The sequence below is a fragment of the Sander lucioperca genome, chromosome 7 (genome assembly GCF_008315115.2).
Source record: "Sander lucioperca isolate FBNREF2018 chromosome 7, SLUC_FBN_1.2, whole genome shotgun sequence".
NCBI classification, from domain to species: domain Eukaryota; kingdom Metazoa; phylum Chordata; class Actinopteri; order Perciformes; family Percidae; genus Sander; species Sander lucioperca.
In genome coordinates this window covers 1,244,301-1,267,592 of record NC_050179.1, presented here as the reverse complement: position 1 = coordinate 1,267,592, position 23,292 = coordinate 1,244,301, and the positions used below count along the sequence as shown (strand labels likewise).

Sequence of the window (23,292 nt, the reverse complement as noted above, 5' to 3'; positions counted from 1 at the left end):
TATTCGTGCCTCTCACTGGCCACGCTCGCTGTCACTCATCTTTATCTGACCACAAAGGGGGAGTCTCTGCCCAATCTGGACCGCCTTTCGCCCCTTATCCCGCCCAAAACCCCTTTGAATGAGCCGGTGCGCCTGGCACCTGTCCCAGCATGGAGAAAGGTAAAGAGTGGAACCACCCATAGAGACTAACAACTAGGCTGACCTTCTAACCATATGTCCCTGTGGTGTGCCATAGTGGGGAAAGCTGCTTTGTGCTGACCTGTACTAGTCTGAGCCTCACCTTCTCTGTAGACGGTGTGCTGATCTGTTGTGTGAGATTCGGAGGAATTAACTCAATAGCTCTAGTTGTGTGGTTAACGAAACTGCGTGAGTGTTTTTAACTTCTCATTCAAATAGCTGTGCGTGCGTACGTGTGTGCGTGTGTGTTTGTGTGAGAGACACACGAGTGCGGCGCCTTCATGGTCTCTCCTCCTTGCTTCTCCTGTCCTGCTTCAGAGACGCACACAGCAGCAGGAGCAGCTGAGCATTCGCTACAAAGAAATGATCAAGTGTCAGACACTGCCTAACAGAGGGGAGCAGGTATGGTTAGCTACGCTGGCCTGGTAGTCCTCCAACTCCTTTCACATCCCATTAAGTCCAGATTCCCCCCTCTGCAGATGGAAATGGATTGACCTTCAAATCCAGAAGCAAGGGGAAGGGGAAGGTAGCCTCACCAAGCCAGACAGCATCTCATGAGCTCATTATACAAGAAGATTCTTGAAAAGATCCACTGAGAACTAAATAAGTAATAATAAGTATAATAATAACAATTGTGTGTATCCTTGAGGTCAAACAAAACAGTTGAATACATTTTCTTTCACATAAAAGATTGGCAAAGCCGTTTACATCCATGTTTGCTCGCCTGGAGTCTTCTTCATCCTGTACAATTTGCTGGTGCCCGTTACGGCCACGTGTCGATCAGTGGAGTAGTGCAAAAAAAAAAATAAAATAAATAAAAATAAGAAAAAAGAGACCAGATATAGAACAGAAACAGAATGGGTAGTCTCCTTCTATGATGTCTACCTTCCCCCTCTTTCTTGTTACCTTTTTTTCTGCTACTTCTCTATGACCTGAGAGGAGGGCTGCACCATTAATCGCAACTTTATCAAAATCGCAGTATGGACTAGTGCAATGTCCAAATCACAGCGCAATACTTGTTAAAGGCAAAATATGTGTCAAACTATTCTGAATGTAGTATTGTGGTGCTGCAGAGCTGTCCCGGCCTATAGAGGTGCAACAATGAATCAATGAATCGATTAGTTGTCAACTATTAAATTAATTGGCAACTATTTTGATAATCGATTAATCGGTTTGAGTCATTTTTTTATTAAAAAATAATAACATTTCTCTGATTCCAGCTTCTTAAATGTGAATATCTTCTAGTTTCTTCTCTCCTCTGTGACAGTAAACTGAATATCTTTGAGTTGTGGACAAAACAAGACATTTGAGGACGTCATCTTAGGCTTTGGGAAACACTGATCCACATTTGTCACCATGTTTTGACATTTTTATAGATCAAACAACTAATCGATTAATCGAGAAAATAATCAACAGATTAATCGACTATGAAAATAATAATAGTTAGTTGCAGCCCTACCGGCCTACAAATCATATCCCTACAGACTAAAGAAAACTTGCAAAATTTAAACTATAATCTTTTAACTTTTTTTCGTGCAGCCCTACCTGAGAGCTCCAGTACCAGGCTCCCTGCTATGCTTCTGCTCTCACTGCGGAAGTAGATACAATTAAGCTTGCTATTTTGTTAGCTGCCAACCTGACTCGTAGGTGTGTTGAATTGTTGTTTACTGAGAAATCCGACCCAGTGCTACTGTTTATCCACTCCTCCAGCCTCAGTAGAAGACCAGCTGTAGCCGGCTGGCCTGCCTGGTTTTCATCCTGCTTTACTGTTCTCTCATGCGAATAATCAGAGTCAGCGCAGTGAAGTGGCAGCCAGCACCAGTTTTCTCCTGCTGATGCATTTTTCGTCTTGTCACTAGATTAAGCATTCACCTCACAGACATTGATTTATAGCTTCAAACTCTCCTCTTTAAATGGATTTAATTCACTGCTGTTCCTAAGTGTCTTCTCACTGCACAGTAAGTCTCTAGCTGCAGAGTAAATTAGTTTAAAGTCGATTGTAAAGACTCAAAATAATCTTGATAATCCTTTAATGAATCACTTTTCTACACAGTGTATAGGATATCATTATTTAAGCCACTCTTATATTCAGTGGTCATGTTTTCTATTAGAAAGCTTTCTGTATGCTGGTCTTTAAAGTTTATATCAAGGTTAATTAAAGCCGTAGTGAAATTCTCGCTGACAGCCATTGGGCTGTATTTATAAAGTGTTTTATTTTTCCATATACACTTTGTGGGTGGTCTGTTTTTTTTTCTTCTTAATGTGTGTGTCAGACATTGCTAACAGTGCTTGTAGTGTAAACGAACCTAAGCAAGTGAAGTGGGACCTCACTAATTCTATTAACCAAACGGATGATTACATTTTTGCTAATGCAAATATCTTTAGGTATAGTTTCCCCTTAGCTTTGCAAGCTTTTGAAAGCGTTTTAATTCATGGTCCTTCTGTGAATTTCAACAATCAGGAGTATGAAGCATATTCACTCTTACTTGCTATCTCATTTTCATCATCATTCTCTCTCATCATCCTCTGCTGAATCTGCTGTTCCTGTCCCTCGTCTCTCAAGGCCAGGAGTGGTGCAGACCAACTGTCCAGCTCGGGCTCTCGCAGCTGCCCAAAGAAAACCATTCTGCTCCCTTCTTCCTCCTCCACTTCCTTGCTCTCTCTTCACTCAGAGGTGACACACAGTCTGCTGTATCTGTCTATTTGTGTCTGTCTATCTCTGCCACAAATCCATGGCAAACCCATCCAGTGTCCCCTTGCACCCACTCCCCTTTTTTGTTCTCTGAAAGCATCCTCTTTTATTATCCGTACCTCAGATTTGACCTCTGCAGTGTGTTGCGTAAATAAAAACAAAACTCAGCGTTTTCCCAAATGAACTTACTAGAGGGATTACAGTGCTGTTTACTTCCCTGTGAGTGGGTCGTGTGGGGCATTATCCGACGAGCTGCTCGTTTTCATGCTGAAGGGTATGCTGTTGGGATGTGACAGCTTGTAAATAAATGTAGACTCAGGGGACCTTGGGTAGTTTTAATTTATTGTCTTTAATTTATTGTCTGTCAAAGATTCTGCATGACAAGCTGTTCTCTAACACGATAGTCAACAACTCCTCTTGCAAGAATCTGTTTATGCCTGATGCAAACCGAAGTGTTAATACAGTGTGTGTCTGCTCATTTTTGCCTTCAAGCATTTGCGTAAAAGTCCGGAGGAAGAGGAGCTTGAATACTACGAGATGCCTCTAAAATACGGGGTAAATGAGAGATTGCATGGATATGTGTCGACCTTGTCACTGCTGTTGGTTTTGGTTGACATTTTTCTGAGATAATGGTTTAGTAGGTGTAAACAGACTACTGTTGAAAGCATCAACCCCTTAGCTACACCCAAATCATCATCATCATCAAGTCTCAATAGAGCTTCCTTGGCAGGAGTGGAAGCTTCCGCATCTGACAGACCCAAGACCCATTCACATACCTGGTATACAGGAGAGGGCAGATCGCCTAATCTCCAGGTTTAAGGGCAAACCTGACAGGCCACCAAAGGTGAACACCGTGCATGGACATTTTATAAGAATATATGCATGTAAAAAAAAAAAAAAAAAAAAACATGCTACTGTTGGGCGTATGAACATCCTACGAAGTCTAATTCAATCTTTCAACTATTCCTCTTTTCCCCCTGGAGCCTAAGAAAAAGCCGTCCCGTTTCTTTTTAGAGCAGTGGCACTTGTCCCGGGACCAGAGTGTGAGTCCTGGTTTACCACTATCCTCTCCTGACTCTTCCAGAAAGGTTAGGTTTTGGTGCTGTGGTCTGATTTTCTAACACATCTCTGAGAAATAACCTCTTAAGGAATTGATTTACTTCTGAGAACTTAATTGAAGGGTCTCTCAAGCTTGTTGAATCCATGTGTATTTATCTCAAGTGTAGTCTGTTGTTTTGCTAGGTGTTTCTGCTAGATAGCTTCACTAACTGCAGGGCATTACTTTTACCGTTTACCCACACAGGCTTACATTACTGCTTGAATTAAAGGCTGACAGCTGGAACTATGAAAACAATGGCTTACAAACCATATGTGGCCTTTGCCACAATGACAAACTGTTTGGAAAAGAGATTGTTTTTGGAAACTACTGAAAAGACAAAGAATAACTACATTTTCCTCCGTGTACATCCCTTTTGTGATTGAATCGTCTATTTCTCTGCAGGAGCCAGCAAGGCCTCTACACTCTGATGATGAAATGCCCTTATATGTGCTTAGCATTCAGGAGAGGGCTGAGCAACTTGCCTCTCAGTTTGAGGGCAAGTCAGCCAGACCACAGGTGAAATTTCCCTATTAACATAGGAAGCTGATTAGTAGTCTAATATTTATACATGTTGATAAAGGAAGACGTATGTAAATAAGAACTCATAATAGAAGTAAAATTAAATAGTAAGTGAATACCAATTTATTTATGATGGATACAATTCCACACAAAACAATTAAAGTATCTCTGTTTATGTAGTAAATGGACAATGGGAGACTTGCATAGCTAACCTTGACCGGAAAGCGATGACTGAAACTATAATATATAATTTGAATGCAGTAGGTAATAATACATTCTTTTGCTGAAAGAGATGTAAATATCAACTGTAGAGTTAATATGAATTTCATCTTTAAACTGTATGAAAGTACAGTTTGTAAAAACATATGAAGAACTAAGAAACCTTTATTTTAATAGTGCTAGCTGCCAACTCTTACTCAGCAATTTATGCGAACGCGTTAGCATAGAACACGAGAGGGAATGACTTAACAGCTAACAGAAAATAACCGACTAATTTTGATGTTTGAGTCAAGTTCAGGGAACTTTTTATTGGCACAGGTTCCAAGATAGGAATATCATTAAGGAGAAAGGTACAGTAAAGAACATGGACGTTACATTGAATTAAAATTAGCTAAACTCAGCGAAATATGCTAGCATGTTAGCATAGAAACCCAGGTGGAAAAAAGCCAACCAACAAGCTGCTCTCCAAACAAAATGTGGTCTAATAGTTTTAATTCAGAAAATAATGTGAAACATTAAAGTTCATACTAGGTTTCTAAATTGTTAAATTAACATTTTTGAAAATTTTAACTACTCTCCTCTCTCCCTATTTTTTGTGGAGCCTAAGAAAAAACCCTCACGTTTTTTTATGGAACAATGGCACCTGCCCCGAGCCCAGTCTCCTCCTGATTCTCCCCCCTCCACCTCTGACACCTTGAGACAGGTAGTCATTTCACGCCTGGAAGGAATGGAGTGTGGTGACGCTAACACACTGCGCCTGCACTTGGTCTTTCATGAAGCTGCATCATCCTAAGAACAAGTTGCTTAACAGGACTTACGCTCATTTAAGACTTGCGTTAAAAGCCAGCTGCTTAATGTGAAAAATTATGAAACTCATTTGCAAATTGTTAATTGTTTTCTGTAGTTGAGTGAGTAATCAGTCCTTATGACTGTGACTCTATCTGGACAGATATCAAAATATTCTTAGCTGGCACACGCTTAAACTCAATTACAATTCTCACAGTTATATTGCCAAGGGAGCCCCTAGTAGTTGTTTTGGATCATAATAACTGCATGGCAGCAAAAAACCTCATCTAGTTAATTCCCATGATGACAACCACAGTTCCAATTGTGGTGGGGTAACAACTTTGCAACGCAGTATGACTGCTCAGCGTGCTCAAATCTCATCCACAGCAATAGTTTGCATGGCTTAAGTTTGCCTCCTACTACAAACTGAACTCAATTCTTCCCCTATAGGGGATGCAATAGCGTTTTAATAGATGTAAACCTAATCTGGGTGTAGATGAATTCAGTTTTATGGATAATGGATAGTAATAAAACCGGTTTGAATGGTTCCTCCCTTCCAGCATTCTCTTTTGTTCATATTTATTGTTTGATTAGTAATGTCACAGTGCAGTGTGTGTGTGTGTGTGTGTGTGTGTGTGTGTGTGTGTGTGTGTGTGCATGTGATTTAAAAAATGCATCGCTGCTTTATTTGAGTGTGCAAGCATGTACAGTAGTCCTTATGAACAGTGATGTTACAGAAGCACAGGTTTACTTAGTAGCTGTCGTCTTTCAAAATGCTGGGATACTTGATCTCTTTTTCTGATGTCCCAAATGCAATACTTGTCTTTGTTGGCAAGTACATACACAGTGGAACTTAGCTATTTGAGCTATATTTGGTTTTGCAGTTAGGTGGGGCTGCCAAGCACATCTGACCGCTTGATCAATCCAGCATGGAAACATTGCTTTGTCACGTCTAAATGTCCTGTCAGAAACTATTGTCTGTAAGCACCTTCTTTGTTTAAGCTCTCCTCTTCCCACTTTTCCAACAGTTTTTTTTTTTTTATATTATCTCTTTCTTTTTCCATCCATCATTTTCTGACATTTGTCCACCTGTCTGTCTTTTTTTTCCTCTTTATGCTGTTGATAGCGCTATGTAAGGATGTACACAGGTGGAGTTAGCTCATTGGCTGAGCAGATAGCCAATCAGCTTCAGTCTCAGGAAGACCCTAAGCCCCTACCCGAAAAGAGGGATTTGGTAAGCATGCTCCCCATGCATGGGGTGGAAGGCATGTTGCTGCACAGATCAAAACCTCACTTGCCAATGAGTGTTGTTTCATACGCTGCTACGTTGTTGATACATTGATGTGTTAGTTTTCTGTCACAGTTTAACATTGATCCATCTCCCTGTAGCTGTAGTGTGTGTTTGCTCCACAAGTAACAGCTGTTTGGGATACTGTTGTGTTTGTTGATAATTTGCACAGTGATCAGAGATCCCTATTCCTAGTGACAAATAGCCATTGACTTGCTCTGTTGTGGTGTTGCCTTGGGTTATAAACTAGCAATACCCAGCATACATTGACAGTGGCCTGGTGTGTGATCTCCTCTCCTCTCCTCTCCTCTCCTCTCCTCTCCTCTCCTCTCCTCAAACTGATCAATGCTCTATCCTTCCACAGGGCTCTCTCAGAAAAGAGTTCCCCGTCAACATCGGCGGCAGTGATGTGTGCTTCTTCTGCCGAAAGCGTGTGTACGTGATGGAGCGGCTAAGCGCAGAGGGGAAGTTCTTTCATCGCAGCTGCTTTAAGTGCGAATACTGTGGCACCACACTGCGACTGTCCTCCTACGCCTTTGATGTGGAGGATGGTAAGACTAACGTTAAGATGACTTTTTTATTTTTTTTTTTTTTTTGTGATTGTCGTAAAGTTCCTAAACATCAACTGCAGCCAAAATTAACTGAACTTATCACACCACACTTAAACCTGGGCTTTACCTGGACCAAAACCATCTGATTGAAGAGCAAATGCAGTCTATCTTTGTTAAACCACTATCTAGACTCTGGCTCCCTCCAGTGGTTGTATAAGAAAAAGAGGCTATGACAGACAAGACAGTGCACACCACAATCCCCCACTCTCCAATGGATACTAGTTCCCGGAGACACTGAGATGAATGAACTGAAGTGAACACACACACTGCACCAAGTTTCATCAGGCGTGTCTATTTTTTTTTTTTGTACAAACAAATACGTACACCCTCAGAATAATTTGAAATATGCTTGAACCACATGAAACTTAAAAACGCCTTCTGGCTTTTAAGATGGAAATCTCAAAGACACATTTACAATACCTTGACCCCAGAGCCGAGTGCAGTCTCATGATTCCATATTTTTCCTCTTTGGGACGTGTCTATTGTGCTCAAGGACAGGCAGCAGATTGTTTATTGAGACAGTAGCTGTTTTTCAGAGTTTGCCGTGGGACTGAAAACCCACTGACGGTCTGAACAGAAAGGAAGATCTTTTTTTATTGTAAATGACAAACACACAGTCTACTTATGCACAAGAGATAAAGCCTATGGACTCTCTGAGGTAAAAACTACAGAATATGCAGTGTATATATATATTTTATTTATGCATTCAATTCATTGGCTGTCTCTTTTATCCTGCAGGGAAATTTTACTGCAAGCCCCACTTCTGTTACCGTCTGTCTGGCTATGCTCAGAGAAAGAGGCCTGCTCCCTCCCCTGCTCCAGTCACTGCAAAGGTACCTGCTTTTGTTCACAAGTTAAAATCCTGGAGGAAATCCGAAATTGGCTGGCATAAAAATGAAGAGATTAATTGTTTGGTTTATCTTCAAAATGCAGTGCTAACAGGGCTAACATGTGGGAATGCGGAGTAGCGTTTTGAGTAGGGGACTTTGCTGTGGTTGATGTCATCTGTCTTTGCAGGAGAACCAGGCACCCCAAACTCCTACGGCGACCGTCGATGCCCCCGGAAGGGCGATGGCAGCGGCAGCCCCCTCGGCCGAGCTCCAGCCCTCAGGTACCCCACTTTCCTCTCTTGCTGTGGTGGCTGCGCCCTGCCGTCTGGTCAGGGTCGTGGGAGTCCCGCTGCGTACCCTCTGCCGCACGCTCTCCTGGACCTGCCACCAGGTGGCACACAACCCCCTAGACTCTCCCTTCCTGTGTACCTACTGCATCTACCTCTTCTGCTGTTTCACCATCAATATCCTGCTCAACCTCTTCTAGCATGACTCTCTTGTTCCTCCTTTCTTTTTCCTTCCTTGCCAACTAATGCTAGTGGGATTGTATAGATCTAGCCGACTGAGCCTGCAGAGTGATCATGTAAATCGTGTGATTCCTTGTCTCAGTGATTGATTGGTTGATTGCTTTCTTGAAGATGCAGCATTCGTTCTGTCTGTTAGCAAGCCATTTTATGCCTTTTCATTGGCCCAGGCAGTTAAGCAGCCCTCTGGCGGCATCATTTTTGGAAATGAATGGTGCATCTTCAAATTTCTTTTCTCTTGGCTTGGTAATTGGAAAAAAAGAGTTGGACTGGAGTTTCATCTGGTCAGCTCTCCAGGCAGCAATTTTAACTATTCATAACTCTCTTCTTGTTCTAATTTTATCATAATATGTGGCAGTAATGTGCCAGCTTTCTTACTCAAAATATCAATTAAAATTGGCATATTGCAATACATTTATACGATCTAAGTTAATTACGTAAAGAAGATTTTTGCCTGTCTGTGTTTGAATGAAGAGCCAAGCTTTATTCTGTTGTGATTGTAACCTCTAGTGGCCTGTGAATGCTTTCTTTTAGCTCTGTCTCCTCCTGTGTGATGTGTTTCTTTTAGAGCCTGCCTTGTTATGTGTTCCTTTCTCTCTGGAAGCTGTTTTGCACCTACAGTATCCCTCTTACTGAAACTCCCCATACTGTGATGAAGTGCCTGTATCAGTGCTTTTGTGAGCTTTACCTTTCCCCCTCCTATCAGAGCAGCTTAAAACTGAGAGGTCTTCTAGTGCTTGAATTAGTGCCTTGTGATTGTGATTTTTCACTCCTCTGTCAGACCTTCTTGGCCGCCCTGTCCTCGTGCCTCCCTCAGCCTCTAACCCCCGACAGATTGCTGCTAAAACGCACTTGTGTTTGCCTAATAGAGTGCATCTTTGCTACATTAATTGGATTGCATATTATTGTTAAATATAATCAACAAGACTTGACAGAGCTGAACAGAACAGGCTGGTTAGATTCACAGAAAAAGAGTAACTGGAATTTAAGTAGGTAGGTAAGTGTAGGCCTGCTGCATTGCGTGGCAAGTGCAGCATTATAAATTTAAAATAGTTACTCATAATTACTGTAGTAAAACTATAGATATACGAATAATTATTTTAGATGGTAACAAAATTAAAGAATTACTTTCATTATGAAAAATAGTGTCACGATAACAAGAAGATACACGTCCTAATATTTGAGTGATTCCAATAATACAGTTAATAAGGTTCATTATTTTAAATATTTAAGATATGATATATAGGTATATAGATATAGATATATATGAGGTTTTCTTCACAGATGTTTTGCATTTTCCGGCACGTTGCCTCGTTTAGAGGAAAAAAGGGAAACCATTGCAGTTGTGACCATATTCCTTATCTACACAGAATAACTAATGCTGCAGTATCAAATATCACACGGTCATTGTCACACCTATGCTTTTTTTTAGCGGGATTTAGATGGGTCTCATTGACATTTTGTCCTAATTGGAGAGCAATGTAATCTATGTTTAAGTGAGTAGAAAGACAACACGTGCAGTATAATGTTTAAAATACTTATTTTGATCCATTCTATTCATATTAGTTCATATTTAAGTACAAAGACAAATTTCGGAAATAAAATACAGTTTTAAGATTTGCTTCTCAGGATGGGAAAAAGGCAAGGCACCAACCTCGTACTTATAACTGTAGTATGACAAAACTATTTTAGAGTTTTATGTGTGTTTGTTGATAGTATTTGCTGTAGGAATATAATCTAATGCAATAAATTCAGTTATAGATCTTCAATTGGTGTGTCCTTGTCAGTTTGTCCTTAAAATACAAAGTTGCTTCGGTAGAGTGGGAGTAAACGGGAACAAGTAATTTACCAACAAATGTGTATGGAAATGCACTAGTTACATTGTCGGATGTGTGACGTATTTGATGCTACTAGGCTGATGTGTTCACATCAACGCAGTAGTTTTCACAAAAAGAGACACAGTGGATTTGGTTTGTTGCAGTTCTTTTCCACAGATAAATACAGTGAAAGTATTAATCATTTAATTTAGCCCTGGATGGCTCCTGCACTGCAGAGGGTTACATTCTTCTCTGCTCCTCTCCTCTCTACTGTGGATTCTCAGTTGCTTTTTTTTTCTGTGTGTGCTCTCTTTCCTCTGCCTTCTTACCTCCAACCTGCTGCCCAACCCGATGTCACCATTTCACCTGTGGTCTCCACTTACGCTCCATCGTCAACCACAGTGCCGGAGGTCAACGGCCTGCAGGAGCCCAGCCTAGCTAAACGTCTGCGGGGAACTCCAGAGCGCATCGAGTTGGAGAACTACCGCCTGTCCCTGCAGAAGGAGGAGGAGCTGGAGGAGGTGCCTGAGGAGACACTGGCAGAACACAACCTCAGCAGCGTGCTGGACAAGGCCACAGACGCTGACCTGGGCTCCAGGTAAGAGCATCAAAACGGCGTTGATATGCACTTTTTAAATGGCACTGTTGTTGAATGTCTTAAAGAGCCCGTATTAGGCTTTTTTTGGATTTTCCTGTCTTTTAGTGTGTTATATTGTTTTCTTGTGTATGTAATAGATGTATACAGTACAAATAAACACATTTCACTCCAAATGGAGCTTTCTCTCCCACAGACAGCACTTTTTCTCAACTGCCTGAAAATGGCTCGCCTACATTCCTGTTTTGAAATTCCTCAATTAGTGATGTCACTGATTGATAATGTCAGCCCAGTTTTTCATATGTGCTGCCTGAGCAAGCACAGCCTGCCCAGTGGCTAGTTTTGATTTTGGTTGACCAATCACAATGGAGTGGGCCAGCTGACCAATCAGAGCAGACTGGGCTTTTCAGGAAGGCGAGCCAAGAGCTCAGACAGAGGCACTGCAGCAATGGGCAGTATGAGAAACATAGTATGTTTTTTGAACATCAAAGCATGTAAACCTATTCTAGTAGACCCCAAGAGTACAAATATGGCGCTGAAAAGGAGTATAATAGGGCCTCTTTAAACACTATGCATTTTTGGATTTCTAATTTGCTGAAGTTATGATATTGATTGTTGCAGCTGATTTTTTTGTTGGATTGTTTTTAGTGGGCCAAATAAATGTGATAGCAAACACTGTATATACAGCGGGGAAAATAAGTATTGAACGTGTCAACATTTTTCCCAGTAAATATATTTCCGATGGGGCTATTGGAATGAAATATTCACCAGATGTCAGTAACAACCCAAGTAATCCACACATACAAATAAATCAAAACATATATGTCCATGACAAAAGTTATGTGTAATAAAGTGGAATGATAATGGGAATAAATATTGAACATGTGAAGTAAAAGGGGTGGGAAGCCAATAAACCAGCTGAAATCTGTCAGTATTTAGGAAGCAATCCTGCCTAATCCTAGTTCAAATTAATATCAGCTGCATTAGTCCTAATTGATGGCCTATAAAAAGATGTCTCATTACCAAGGTGTCACTCAAGCAGCATTTCATGATGGGTAAAAGCAAAGAGCTGTCCCAAGACCTTTGCAAGCTTATTGTAGAAAAACATATGGATGGCATTGGTTACAGATGAATATCTAAACTTCTGAAAGTTCCAGTGAGCACTGTTGGGGCCATTATCTGGAAGTGGAAAGAACATCATTTCACCATTAACTGGCCTCGACCAGGTGCTCCTCACAAGATTTCTGACAGAGGAGTCCATAGAATACTTAGAGGAGTTGTCGTAGAACCAAGGACCACTCGCGGAGATCGCCAGAAAGAGCTGGAAGAAGCAGCTACAGTTGTTTCAAAGAAAACAATTAGTAATGCAGTCAACCGCCATGGCCTCTATGCACGCACACCACGCAACGCACCACTGCTCAAGAAAAGGCATGTGGAAGCTCGCTTAAAGTTTGCTGCACAACATCTGGACAAGCCAATGACCTACTGGGAGAATATAATCTGGTCAGATGAGACCAAAATTGAACTCTTTGGCTGTCATAGCATACACCATGTTTGGAGGAGAAATGGCACTGCACATCACCCTAAAAACACCATACCAACAGTGAAGTTTGGAGGTGGGAGCATCATGGTGTGGGGATGTTTTTCAGCATCTGGCACTGGCAGACTTCATATAATTGAAGGAAGGATGAATGGAGAAATGTACCGTGACATTCTTGATAAGAATCTGCTGCCATCCACCAGGATGCTGAAGATGAAACGAGGCTGGACATTTCAGCAAGACAATGATCCCAAACACACAGCCAAGGAAACTCTCAATTGGTTTCAGAGAAAGAAAATCAAGCTGTTAGAATGGGCCAGTCAATCACCCGACTTGAATCCAATTGAAAACCTCTGGAAAGAAGAGGTTCATAGAAGATGCCCCCGGAACCTTCAAGATTTGAAGACAGTTTGTGTGGAAGAATGGGCAAAAATCACAGCTGAGCAATGTGTGTGACTAGTTTCTTCATACAGGAGACGTCTTGAAGCTGTCATTACCAACAAAGGCTTTTCTACTAAGTATTAAATACATTTCAGCAATGTGTTCAATACTTTTTCATTTCACTTTATTACACACAACTTAATTTATGGACTTATTTGTTTTGATATCTTGACATCTGGTGAAAATTGCATGCCGATAGCCCCATCAGAAATATCTTTAATGAGAAAAATGTTGATGCGTTAAATATTTATTTTCCCCGAGCAAGCTTCATCAGGCAGGGAATAAAGTTAGTGTTGACAGTGTGTGGGAGCTGATTTTTTTTTTATTTTGAACCATTGCTGTATCTCCTACGCACATGTCTGTATAAAGGTGTAGAAATACCACTTCTTCCCCACACTAATACATTTTTCCTAAAAAAAAAAAAAAAAAATGTATCAAACGACGAAACAATTAATTGACTAATCGTTTAACTCTACACACCATAAGTTGAACACGTGATCATTTTATTCGCTCTGTCTTATCGTGTATTGTTGAGGCCTGTCACTTTGGGCTGTTTGTGATGTGTTTTTTTTTTTTTAATACTTATTTCTGACATTTTACAGATTTAAAGTTCAATAAATTATTCAGAACAGGGGCGCCTGGGTAGCTCACCTGGTAGAGCGTGCACCTCATGTACACAGGCTCAGTCCTCGCCGCAGTGGCCGTGGGTTCAAATCCGACCTTCGGCCCTTGGCCGCTTTGACACAGTTCAAGTTGAAGTCACGTTGCATTTTGCACGCTGTCTGTTTTTCCCATGCCATTTCTTCTAACACTTTACTGGGACTCCTCCTCTGTTGTCCAACAGTAGCTCCGAGTCAGACATGGACGAGGAGGATGAGCAGGAGGATCAGGAGGAGGTGGAGCAGCAACCTCTCAGCCCCTCCGATCTCGGCGGTGTTCCCTGGAAGGAGGCGGTGGAGCTCCACGCCAAACTGAGGGGCGAGGAAGAGGGCGAGGAGGAGGAGGGGGAGGAGGAGGGCGAGGAAGAGGGCGAGGCTCGGGCCGACGCAGTCAGCAGAGACGGAGAAGTAGATGAAGACGAGGAGGAAGATGAGGATGAAGATGATGACGAGTCGAGCGACGGTAGGTCTGTTTGTAACTCTTGCTGTGATTTCAGCATGGTTCCTGGGGAGACTGGAAATGTGTCCGTTGGTGTACGTTAACACCCCGTCCATACTCCATGTGACCTGTGCAGAACTCCACTTGCTTTTTTATCGAAAATCTGTTTCATGTGTAGTGTCACTGTCGTAAATGTTGTTCTCCTCATCCCTCTCTCCTTCTTTTTGCCTCTTCCACCCCCTCCTCTTCATTACTTCCCCCTATGTCCACTGGGTGTGTGTGTGTGTGTGTGTGTGTGTGTGCGTGTGTGTGTGTGCGTGCGTGCGTGCGCGTGTATGTGTATATCTGTATGTTTATTTTATTTTTTTTGGTTGGGCCTCTGTCTCCCCTTGCTGGCAGAGGGGGATTACTGCCCCTGGGATAGAGAGCTCCAGTCAGGCCTTTGGCTGGAGAAGCACCTCACAGATGAAGAAGATGTTGGTACATTTAAAGGTAGCAGCAGAACTGCCTGTGGATGTGTTTGCAGTAACTTTGAGCGTGATATATATATATCTATAATATATTTAATCTTGGCTGGTTTTGGGCTTCTTATTTAAGAATTTTCTATGAGAGTGAGGCTTTTCCTTTTTTTGTTGTCTTTGCTTTTGGTTTGTTGTTTGCGGTTGTGTTTTTAAAAAGATTTTGTGTTCATAAGTGTGTTTCTTTTAAAGACTTAACTGTGAGTCTTATCCCATTTTAAGCTGCCGTTAACCTGTTTAATACCTCCGTTTTTTGTAAATGGCTTTAATAAACTAAACTGATTAATGTCTGAGATTTTTGCCCCAGGCGCTGCAGCTATGTTTTGGTATTGAGTGGCAGAATTGTTCCATTCACCAATGGATATTATTTTCATATCTTTGAAGCTCACTTTTATTGTTTGACTTTCGTCTAGTGCATGCAGCCTCCCTGTCCCTGGTTTTTTAAATTTATTGCCACTGTATTCTAACTGCCCCTTTGCCTTCTCTCTTTCATTTTTGTCCTGTCTTTTCCCTCCTCTCTTTTTCTTCTACTACTACCCTTCCTACAAAAACTGCCTTCCTCTCTCTTTTAACTGTCTCTGATTGCACACACAACTTCACCACATCGCCAAAAAAAAAAAAATCAACACTACACTGTATGCCGACACCCTAATTTAGCAAGGAACCTAAGGATCCAACAGATCCTGCAGCCTGTGGACCCTCAGGCCATCCCAGGTTTGGTGAGAACACACGTGGACTCTGAGGGAAACACGGAGGGCCAGCTGGCCTCAGCCTCCCAACTCTCCCAACCCTCTGAGCTCACGCAGGCCTCCTCTACAGGTAACCCACCCAGAGGAGCTGAACACCTGGGAAGTCTTTGCTGGGCGAGTCCCAAGCTGTAGGCCTCACAGGGTTGAGGATCAGGGTGTCTCTCTTCCCCAGTGTGGCTGCTGCTGTTCTGTTTTTGTATGCGTTTGTCTGCGACAGAAGGAGCCACCTCTCCCAACTAACCCACCTGTTGTTTATAATCATGTCTGATTTTGTACGTTTTTTGTCACATTGCTTTTTTTCTTTCTTGGAATGTCGTAATTTTGTGTTAAATCTCTTAATTTGCTATTCAGAGTCGCTGGGGTGAACGTAATGTTCTTCAACCACATCCCAGTGCACCTCATAACCCCCTTGTCATGTCTTTTGATTTTGTTCTGCTTTGTTCTTTTGTGTTGTGCTGTGTTCTTTCTCATGTGTCTAATTACTTTACTGTTATTTCCCTGCCATCTATCCCTCGTTGTTCCGTTTTCCCTGGTTTGAACGTAGCCCTTGCCCACAAGTCCGCCCGACACGAGGCAGTGAGAGTCTGGTTGGAGTCCATGTCTGGAGGTAGCACAGACTTAAAAGGGATCATGACATCCCGTCTTAGACTCGTACTCTATCTGTCTATCGGCTGGCCTTTTCCTGGAGCATGCAGGAACGCATAAAGAGACCAGTTAACTCACAAGCATGCATGCTGTAAGGCTGTCGCTCTCAAGAGTTCTGCTCTCTTGGGTTCAAATTCCACTTCCCAAACTCTCATCTTACCCTTCCAACTTCCAAAACATGTATTTTCTTATTACTCACATAGTATATTGTACTCTAATATAATGTATCCCAGATAGATGAGCCGTAAGGTTTGAAAACACTTAACACCACAGTCTGTCTTGCCCTGGTGGGTAATGTGTGAAGTATTTCATCTGGAATCTGTCATTACTGTTATTACCTTTTTAGACTAACCCATAAATGGCAGTTGCACAAAGTTCAGATATTGAAGCTGTTGAGGTATTTCATAAACTTTTTAATAGCGTGACTGAATGTAATGAGAACCCCACACAATACATTTGGATTCATATGCAGCACTTGTACTCTGGGTTAAAAGCTAAGACCCACTAGAATCCGATGTTCTTTCAGTATATGCCTGTGTGCAGCCACACGGAAAAAGGCCTATCTAGTGCATATAGAAGTGATGGCTAATGTTGTAATACATTTTTAAAACTGCATGAATCAACTGTGTGGGCCATTTCTACGTTTCAGTTTTTGTTAGAAAACAGTCTCTCCCACCAAATGTTGTTTAAATGAGGGATTATTGCTTGTCACTTAACCAATGTCATTAACATTTGGGTTGTGCTTTTGCTTGGTTTAAATGTCATCCATTTGCTCATTTAAAAATGGATAGCTGCATGTATCTATTCACTAATGCTACTCTGTGCCCAACCTTTGTTCACATTGTTTGACTGACTTATATTATTTCATGTATGCTTTTCTTGCCACAAAACTTTTCTTAAAGCTGTCCTCAGAAAAAAAAAAATGGATTTTGGCTTTGAAGCCTTTTCATCCTTTTCCAACCTTTTTAATTTTTTCCTATAAACGCGCTCCACTCTTCAAAACTGGGTTTGATATATTTTTTCATTAAGCAATCTTTGAACTCTGGTGCTCCTTTTTTTTTTTTTTTTTTTTTTTTTTTTAACATTTAGCCCGAAGCGAGATTTTCTGAGAAAGTTTCAGTTGAGGTTAGGAAGTTGAAAAAGGTTCTGGCTCTGTTGTCTGAACAGAGAATTTGTCAGCCAGTTGATTCACTTTTTGCCATTAATTTGTCATGCCAGAGCCCTGTGAGGATGGAGATCTGGAAGCAGAAGCAGACAGTCCGGATATGGAGCCTGGTACAGAGATGGATCAGGGTGAGCAGTCATAATACAACTAATAATAATGCATCCATCAATTCTTTCACAACATTTTTTTGGTTCACAAATAACTAAATTATTAACTTTATAAAGCTGTGTAACAATTAAATATTTCATAATGTTATTTTGAAATTCCAGATGACATCCCTTCAGATGCAGAAGCTGAGGCTCATTTGCATCAGTCAGATCGTGCCGAAGAGCTTCCCGAGGAAGACAAGAAATCAGAAAGTCTGAGAATGTCCTCCAGTATTGGTACATGCCCCTAATAATAACTCCTCTAAATTGATCACTCAGCAATATTTTTACATAAAAGAAAAACTAGTACCATTTTGTCATTTGTGCATTCAGAACCATCCAGCATCAGCCCCATGCAGAAAGAAGATGTTGTTCTTTCCCCACTCAATCCATCTCCAGAGCCTGAATCACAGGTGAGATAATCCCACACCAATGGTGGAAGAAGAATTCAGATCCTTTACTCAAGTAAAAAGAGTAACACCACACAAGTTACAAGTATAAGTTCTGCATGAAGAATGTTACTTATACAAAAGTATGTAATTATCATTAGGAAAATGTAGTCAAAGTATTAAAAATAGAAGTACTCAATGCAGAAAATTCCTCACATTTTAGAAACTGGAAACGATGAAAACAGTTCTGTCCATCAACTAAGTGTTTTAACGTCTAGCCTTTTAAGCTGTACTTGTAGTTGGGTAGTTTTAATTTACAATAAAACATTGTGTTTTATAAACTACATGTGTTTTGTGTGCAAAAATCCCAATTTGGAAAGTAACTAGTAACTAAAGAAGTCAGATTAATGTGTGGAGTAAAAAGTGGCATAAAAAGAAAAGACTTAAGTAAAGTTAAATTTTTTTTTTCAAATTTGTACTTAAGTATAGTTCTTGAGTAAATGTACTTAGTTACTTTTCATCACTGTCCCAAGGTATGTGATGCTAGCTTTGACTAAATCTTGATCTTCTCTGTTTCCAGATAACTCTGGTGATGTCTCCTGGCACCCGCTTTTTCCCAGAACCGTTCATACCAGAGGAAAGGAAGCCTGAGAGGACATCTCCCTCTCCAGCCGCCAAGAGCCCTCTGTTCGCTTCACCTGCACCAGTCCGTGATCCTTCTTCCGTCCCTTCTCCTACTCCCTCCCCTGTCAATGTCCCTGCCTCATATCCCCTGAGTTCACTCACGAAATCATCACCAGTCATCGAGTCACCCGTCAGATCACCCGTCAGATCCCCTGCCAAGTCACCTGTTGGCTCCCCGATCCGCTCTCAGCCCACCCCCTTACCAGAGACTTGCACACCTATATCTCCCGTCTACCCTCACCGATCTATTTGCCCTCTCACAGGCAACTCCCTCTCCCCAATCTGTGCTCGGCCTTTGCTCTGCCAGGAACCCTCGTCACCCCTCGCCTCTGACTCTCCGGTCAGAACTCAGCCTGTCCCTGCGGTCACTTCCACGCCCATGACCAAAACAGACAAGGGCCCGCCCGAGCCTTCAAATTCTGTAGATTCCTCAACAGAGGAAACTCCATCTAAAAAGACAGATATCATTGAGGAATTTTGGTTAAAGAGTGCCGAGATCAGAAAGAGCCTCGGTTTGACTCCTTTGGACCGCAGTAGTAAGATCTTAGAGAGGAGTGTTGTCACGGCTCCAGTGCAGGACACCACCCCTGTTAAGACACAGTCTCCAGACGTTTTAGAGGAACAGAAGCCTGCCTTCACTGGCCGCGCTGTCATCCGCAGACTCAACATAACTCTTGAGGGTCAGGTCATTACCCCCATTGCTCTTGCGGAGCCCAAGAGTAATGGCTCTGATAAGAGGGACCTGAGCAGCAGCTCTGGCCTGGGGTTGAACGGGAGCATGGCCACGAGCCAGACAGCAAATAGTGACAGCTACAACACGTCCGACTCCACCATGCTTACCCCGCCCTCCAGCCCGCCGCCACCTGTGCCTGCTAATCAGTCTCCTGCTGTGTTCCGGCAGCAGAGACACCAGGTGTCTTGGAGCAACGGGATAGAAAAACCTCTACCTGAGCGTGCCAAAGAGCCAGCAAAAGTCAAGAGTCCTGTTCCTGCACCGAGGACCCAGCTGAGCCCCGTGTCCGCACCCAAACCCGCACCCAGGAAAGTCTACTCACCCCAGGCAGATCCAGAACCAACTCCAGTGGTTGTCATGAGGGAGAAGAAGAAGCCACGGCCGCAGGAGGTGAGGAAGTCGTTTGTGGAGACGGTGGAGGAGATTCCGTTTGCCGATGACGTGGAAGAGGCCTATGATGAGCGGACACCAGAAACGAGCATGAACCGGTACTATACTCCACCCACCAGCAAGCCCAGCAGGTACAGACCTCCCCTACATCTGGCTCTAGCCATGGAAAATGGTAAACCAAGTATCCATGTCAACCAAGCCTCTAAGACCGAGAGGGCAACTCAGTTCTCCCCAGAGGCCAAAGAGATCGCTGAGGAGAGAATGAAGGCCAGAGAAAAGTCAGTCAAGAGCCAGGCTCTGAAAGACGCCATGGCCAAGCAGCTCAACAAAATGAAAGAATCTGACATACACAAGGGTGCCTTACCTAAAACGGCCTGGAGCGTAACCCCAGATGCTGTCGGAAAAAGTAAAAAGTCAGCCGGGTCTCCGAAGACATCAACCGTGAAAGCTCTGGAGTCAAAGAAGGCTGATATTTTACCTGAGCGTTTCTTCAGCAGCAACAAGAGTCTGGACAGCTCGGTGGCTTCGTCAGATGGCTCCTCTACGAGTAAGAGCAAGAAACGAAGTTCCCTCTTCTCGCCGCGCAAGAATAAGAAGGAGAAAAAGGCCAAGAACGACAGCAGCAGGCTCTCCGGCACAGACGAGACACCGCCCAAACACAAGTCGCTGTGGAAGGCCGTCTTCTCAGGGTACAAGAAGGACAAAAAGAAGAAGGATGATAAATCATGTCCGAGCACGCCGTCCTCCAGTTCCACCACTCAGGACTCTGGGAAGAAGAAAACCTCACCATCATCAGGTAAGAAAGGTGATCCAGGGCCATTTTGAATGTAATATTTGTTTGTTACATTTCGAGAAAAAAAAAAAAAAAAAAAAAAAACGGTAACCTTTACTTGAAGGTATCCAGTGTTTCCCACACATAGACTAATTTGTGGCAGTGCGCCACAGAATCAACACCGGCCGCCACATATTGCGTTTTGTTATTCATTTAAAAAAATTTTTTTAACGCTATTAAAACACGCAGCGTATTCGTTCAGCTACATTTCCTTTCCCTGCTCTCCCTCCGTCTCTCTGTCACTAACGCCTCTCTCTCTCTCTCTCTCTCTCTCTCTCTCTCTCTCTCTCTCTCTCTCTCTCTCTCTCTCTCTCTCTCTCTCTCTCTCTCTCTCTCTCACACACACACACACAGCCCCTCCCATCTGTGCACACCACATCTGTCCCCATGTCCTGTCCCCTCCGCCACCACAAATTGCTTTCTACTGAGGGAAACACTGGTATCTACATAAGAGTGACATGCCACTGACACATGACACATGAACCATAACTTGTCATGACAAAAACTGTTCATGACTTGTTTATAATGTTTATGACACGTTCATGACAGTCACTCTTATGTAGATACCTTCAAGTAAAGTGTAACCAAAAAAAAAACTGTCTTTATTATTGTTTGTTACAGACTTGAAATCCCGCAGAAACTTGAGCTTCTCTGAGGAATCCGACCTGTCCTGTGATGATGTTCTGGAGAGGTCCTCCCAGAAGTCAAAGGCAGATGTGAGTAACAGTAGACACAATTAGGAACGTCCCATCTTCACTGCGAAGGTATTTAGACACGCATAGCCTCGCAAAGCCAGCCTGAGCTCATTTTTGAGAAGCCATTTTAGTCTGCAAAACATCTGCTGACAATCAGTGGCCACCAGCTGCTCTGAGCCACAGCCAGGTGACTCACCACCTCTGGGAAATCCTTAACCTTTTGAGCAGCAGCATCTCTGCCGTTGTAGATATAGTGAAGCGTGATATCATATCTTTCATCTCCGATTTATTCAGAAGCTGGTGCGCCCTCACTTTTTCCAGTTTGAAAATTGGAAGCAAACACCAACGACTCAAGCAGGTGTTGTGTTCATCCAGTTAGGTGTAAACTAGGGCTGCACAATATATCGAGTTTTTGTGTATCGCCACCGCAATATCAACTGATGAAATAAACACATCCCGAAAGACTCTGAGAGAGTTAGTAGAAATAAAATATCAACAGAAAACTGCACTTTAAAATGTCATTCTTTTTTTTTTTAGTGGTATTTAAGAATGTTAGAAATGATTTGCTTTTGTTTGTTTTAAATTCAACAACATTTGTTGTATTTTAGAAGAATACTGAAAGCAGCAGAAAGGCAGTACTGAGTGCTAGGGTGCACGATATGAGGAAAATATGCAATATGCGTTAACGTGAATATAGCGATAACGATATTACTTGCGATAAATAAAGAAATATTAAAGTGTACTCAGTTCTGCATTTCTGCTGCTTCAGTATTCTGCTAAAATACAAATTGCTTGTTGAACTAAAGACAAATGAAAGGAAATCATTTCCAACCTACTTTTATTGAAGAAATTGAACATTGAATTGAATGTATAAGGCACCACTAAAAAAGAATGACAGTTTCTTTTTAAAGTATTATTTCCTGCTGATATTTTCTTTCAACTAACACCGAAAATCTCTCGAGTGTCTACCGCGATATGTCGCAGCCTTTCGCGATATATATATTCAGGGTTCATACGTTTTGAAAAAAACCTGGAAAAGTTATGTAATTTGAAAAATGCAAATTCCAGGCCTGGAAAGGTTTTGGAAAAATAAAAAGACCCAGAAAGTTTTGGAAAAGTCATGGAATTTTTAACCCAGCATAATAATATGTGTTTAATTTACGAATCCCACTATGAACCACATAAATTGTTAATTGTTAAACCTCTGAGGGTAAACTTTAACACAGATTTTTATTCTTATTGTATAATGTCAACTGACATTTTCAGGAATACATAGTAAATTTGCCAAAAAGTCATGGAAAGGTATTGGTTAAAATACGTATGAACCCTGTATATTGCGCCAGTTAATATTGCGATAGCGATTAAAAAAAACGATATATTGTGCAGCCCTACTGAGTACAGTCTAATAACTGTATTTATCGCAAGTAATATCGTTATCGCGATATTCAGCAGCGTTATCTCATTTTGCATATTTTCCTCATGTCGTGCAGCCCTAGTGTAAAGAACAACAACAACACAAGCATGTCTTTCCCTGCCAGGTGTACCTGTTACCAGACTGAATGGAACTACTTCTGCAGACAGGCTTAGCGAGGCTAGACGTCACATCTATTGCATCCATTTCTGTTTTACTTAAAAAAACACTCTTTCCTTTAAATAATTTCTTCCACTCCCAGCAGCACACGGACATCTTTGACCTAGTATCAGGCATGCAGAAGGAAGCGATTAAGGAGGAGAAACTGGAGAAGGAGAGAAGGAGGGAGTTAAAGGAAAGGAAGAGGGTGAAAGAGAGGCATAAAGAAAGAGAGCGGGAAAAAGAGGTTGATCGAGAAAAGGAGAAAAACCATGAGGAGGTATTGTGCAGATGGGCGTTAAATGATTTTGAATTTCACCTAAACATAATTTTGTAAATAGGCAAATGTATAAAGATAATATTCTACTAACGTTAAGTTCACAAAGCTTGCATGAATATATAATACTTTATTCATCCATTTTTAAAGTAGTGTTGGAATACAGAGTGTACTTGCCCTCAGGTGATCTCAGAGCAAATCATGCAACCAAATGATGATTAAAAAAAAAAAAAACAACACATTTTCATGGTCTCCAGCACCAC

At 41.9% G+C, this 23,292-nt stretch overlaps 1 protein-coding gene across 37 annotated transcripts in view; it reads left to right on the top strand.

The window, feature by feature from the left end:
* The window catches only part of mical3a (microtubule associated monooxygenase, calponin and LIM domain containing 3a), a 121,313-nt gene that overhangs the window by 76,184 nt on the left and 21,837 nt on the right, over positions 1-23,292 (top strand). For 13 of the 37 annotated variants that reach the window (XM_036003447.1, XM_036003446.1, XM_036003412.1 and 10 more), the window contains 23 exons: positions 58-159; positions 496-579; positions 2,741-2,851; positions 3,362-3,424; positions 3,600-3,713; positions 3,853-3,957; positions 4,371-4,484; positions 5,308-5,409; positions 6,619-6,726; positions 7,145-7,331; positions 8,130-8,224; positions 8,409-8,502; positions 10,965-11,160; positions 13,983-14,260; positions 14,636-14,728; positions 15,412-15,573; positions 16,048-16,110; positions 17,367-17,441; positions 17,583-17,696; positions 17,793-17,872; positions 18,429-20,451; positions 21,109-21,203; positions 22,856-23,032. In XM_036003447.1, the coding sequence (XP_035859340.1) occupies positions 58-159; positions 496-579; positions 2,741-2,851; positions 3,362-3,424; positions 3,600-3,713; positions 3,853-3,957; positions 4,371-4,484; positions 5,308-5,409; positions 6,619-6,726; positions 7,145-7,331; positions 8,130-8,224; positions 8,409-8,502; positions 10,965-11,160; positions 13,983-14,260; positions 14,636-14,728; positions 15,412-15,573; positions 16,048-16,110; positions 17,367-17,441; positions 17,583-17,696; positions 17,793-17,872; positions 18,429-20,451; positions 21,109-21,203; positions 22,856-23,032 (4,635 nt within the window). The remainder of the gene's footprint in view (positions 1-57; positions 160-495; positions 580-2,740; positions 2,852-3,361; positions 3,425-3,599; positions 3,714-3,852; positions 3,958-4,370; positions 4,485-5,307; positions 5,410-6,618; positions 6,727-7,144; positions 7,332-8,129; positions 8,225-8,408; positions 8,503-10,964; positions 11,161-13,982; positions 14,261-14,635; positions 14,729-15,411; positions 15,574-16,047; positions 16,111-17,366; positions 17,442-17,582; positions 17,697-17,792; positions 17,873-18,428; positions 20,452-21,108; positions 21,204-22,855; positions 23,033-23,292) is intronic. The other 24 variants (XM_036003433.1, XM_036003430.1, XM_036003429.1 and 21 more) reach the window with 17 other exon arrangements.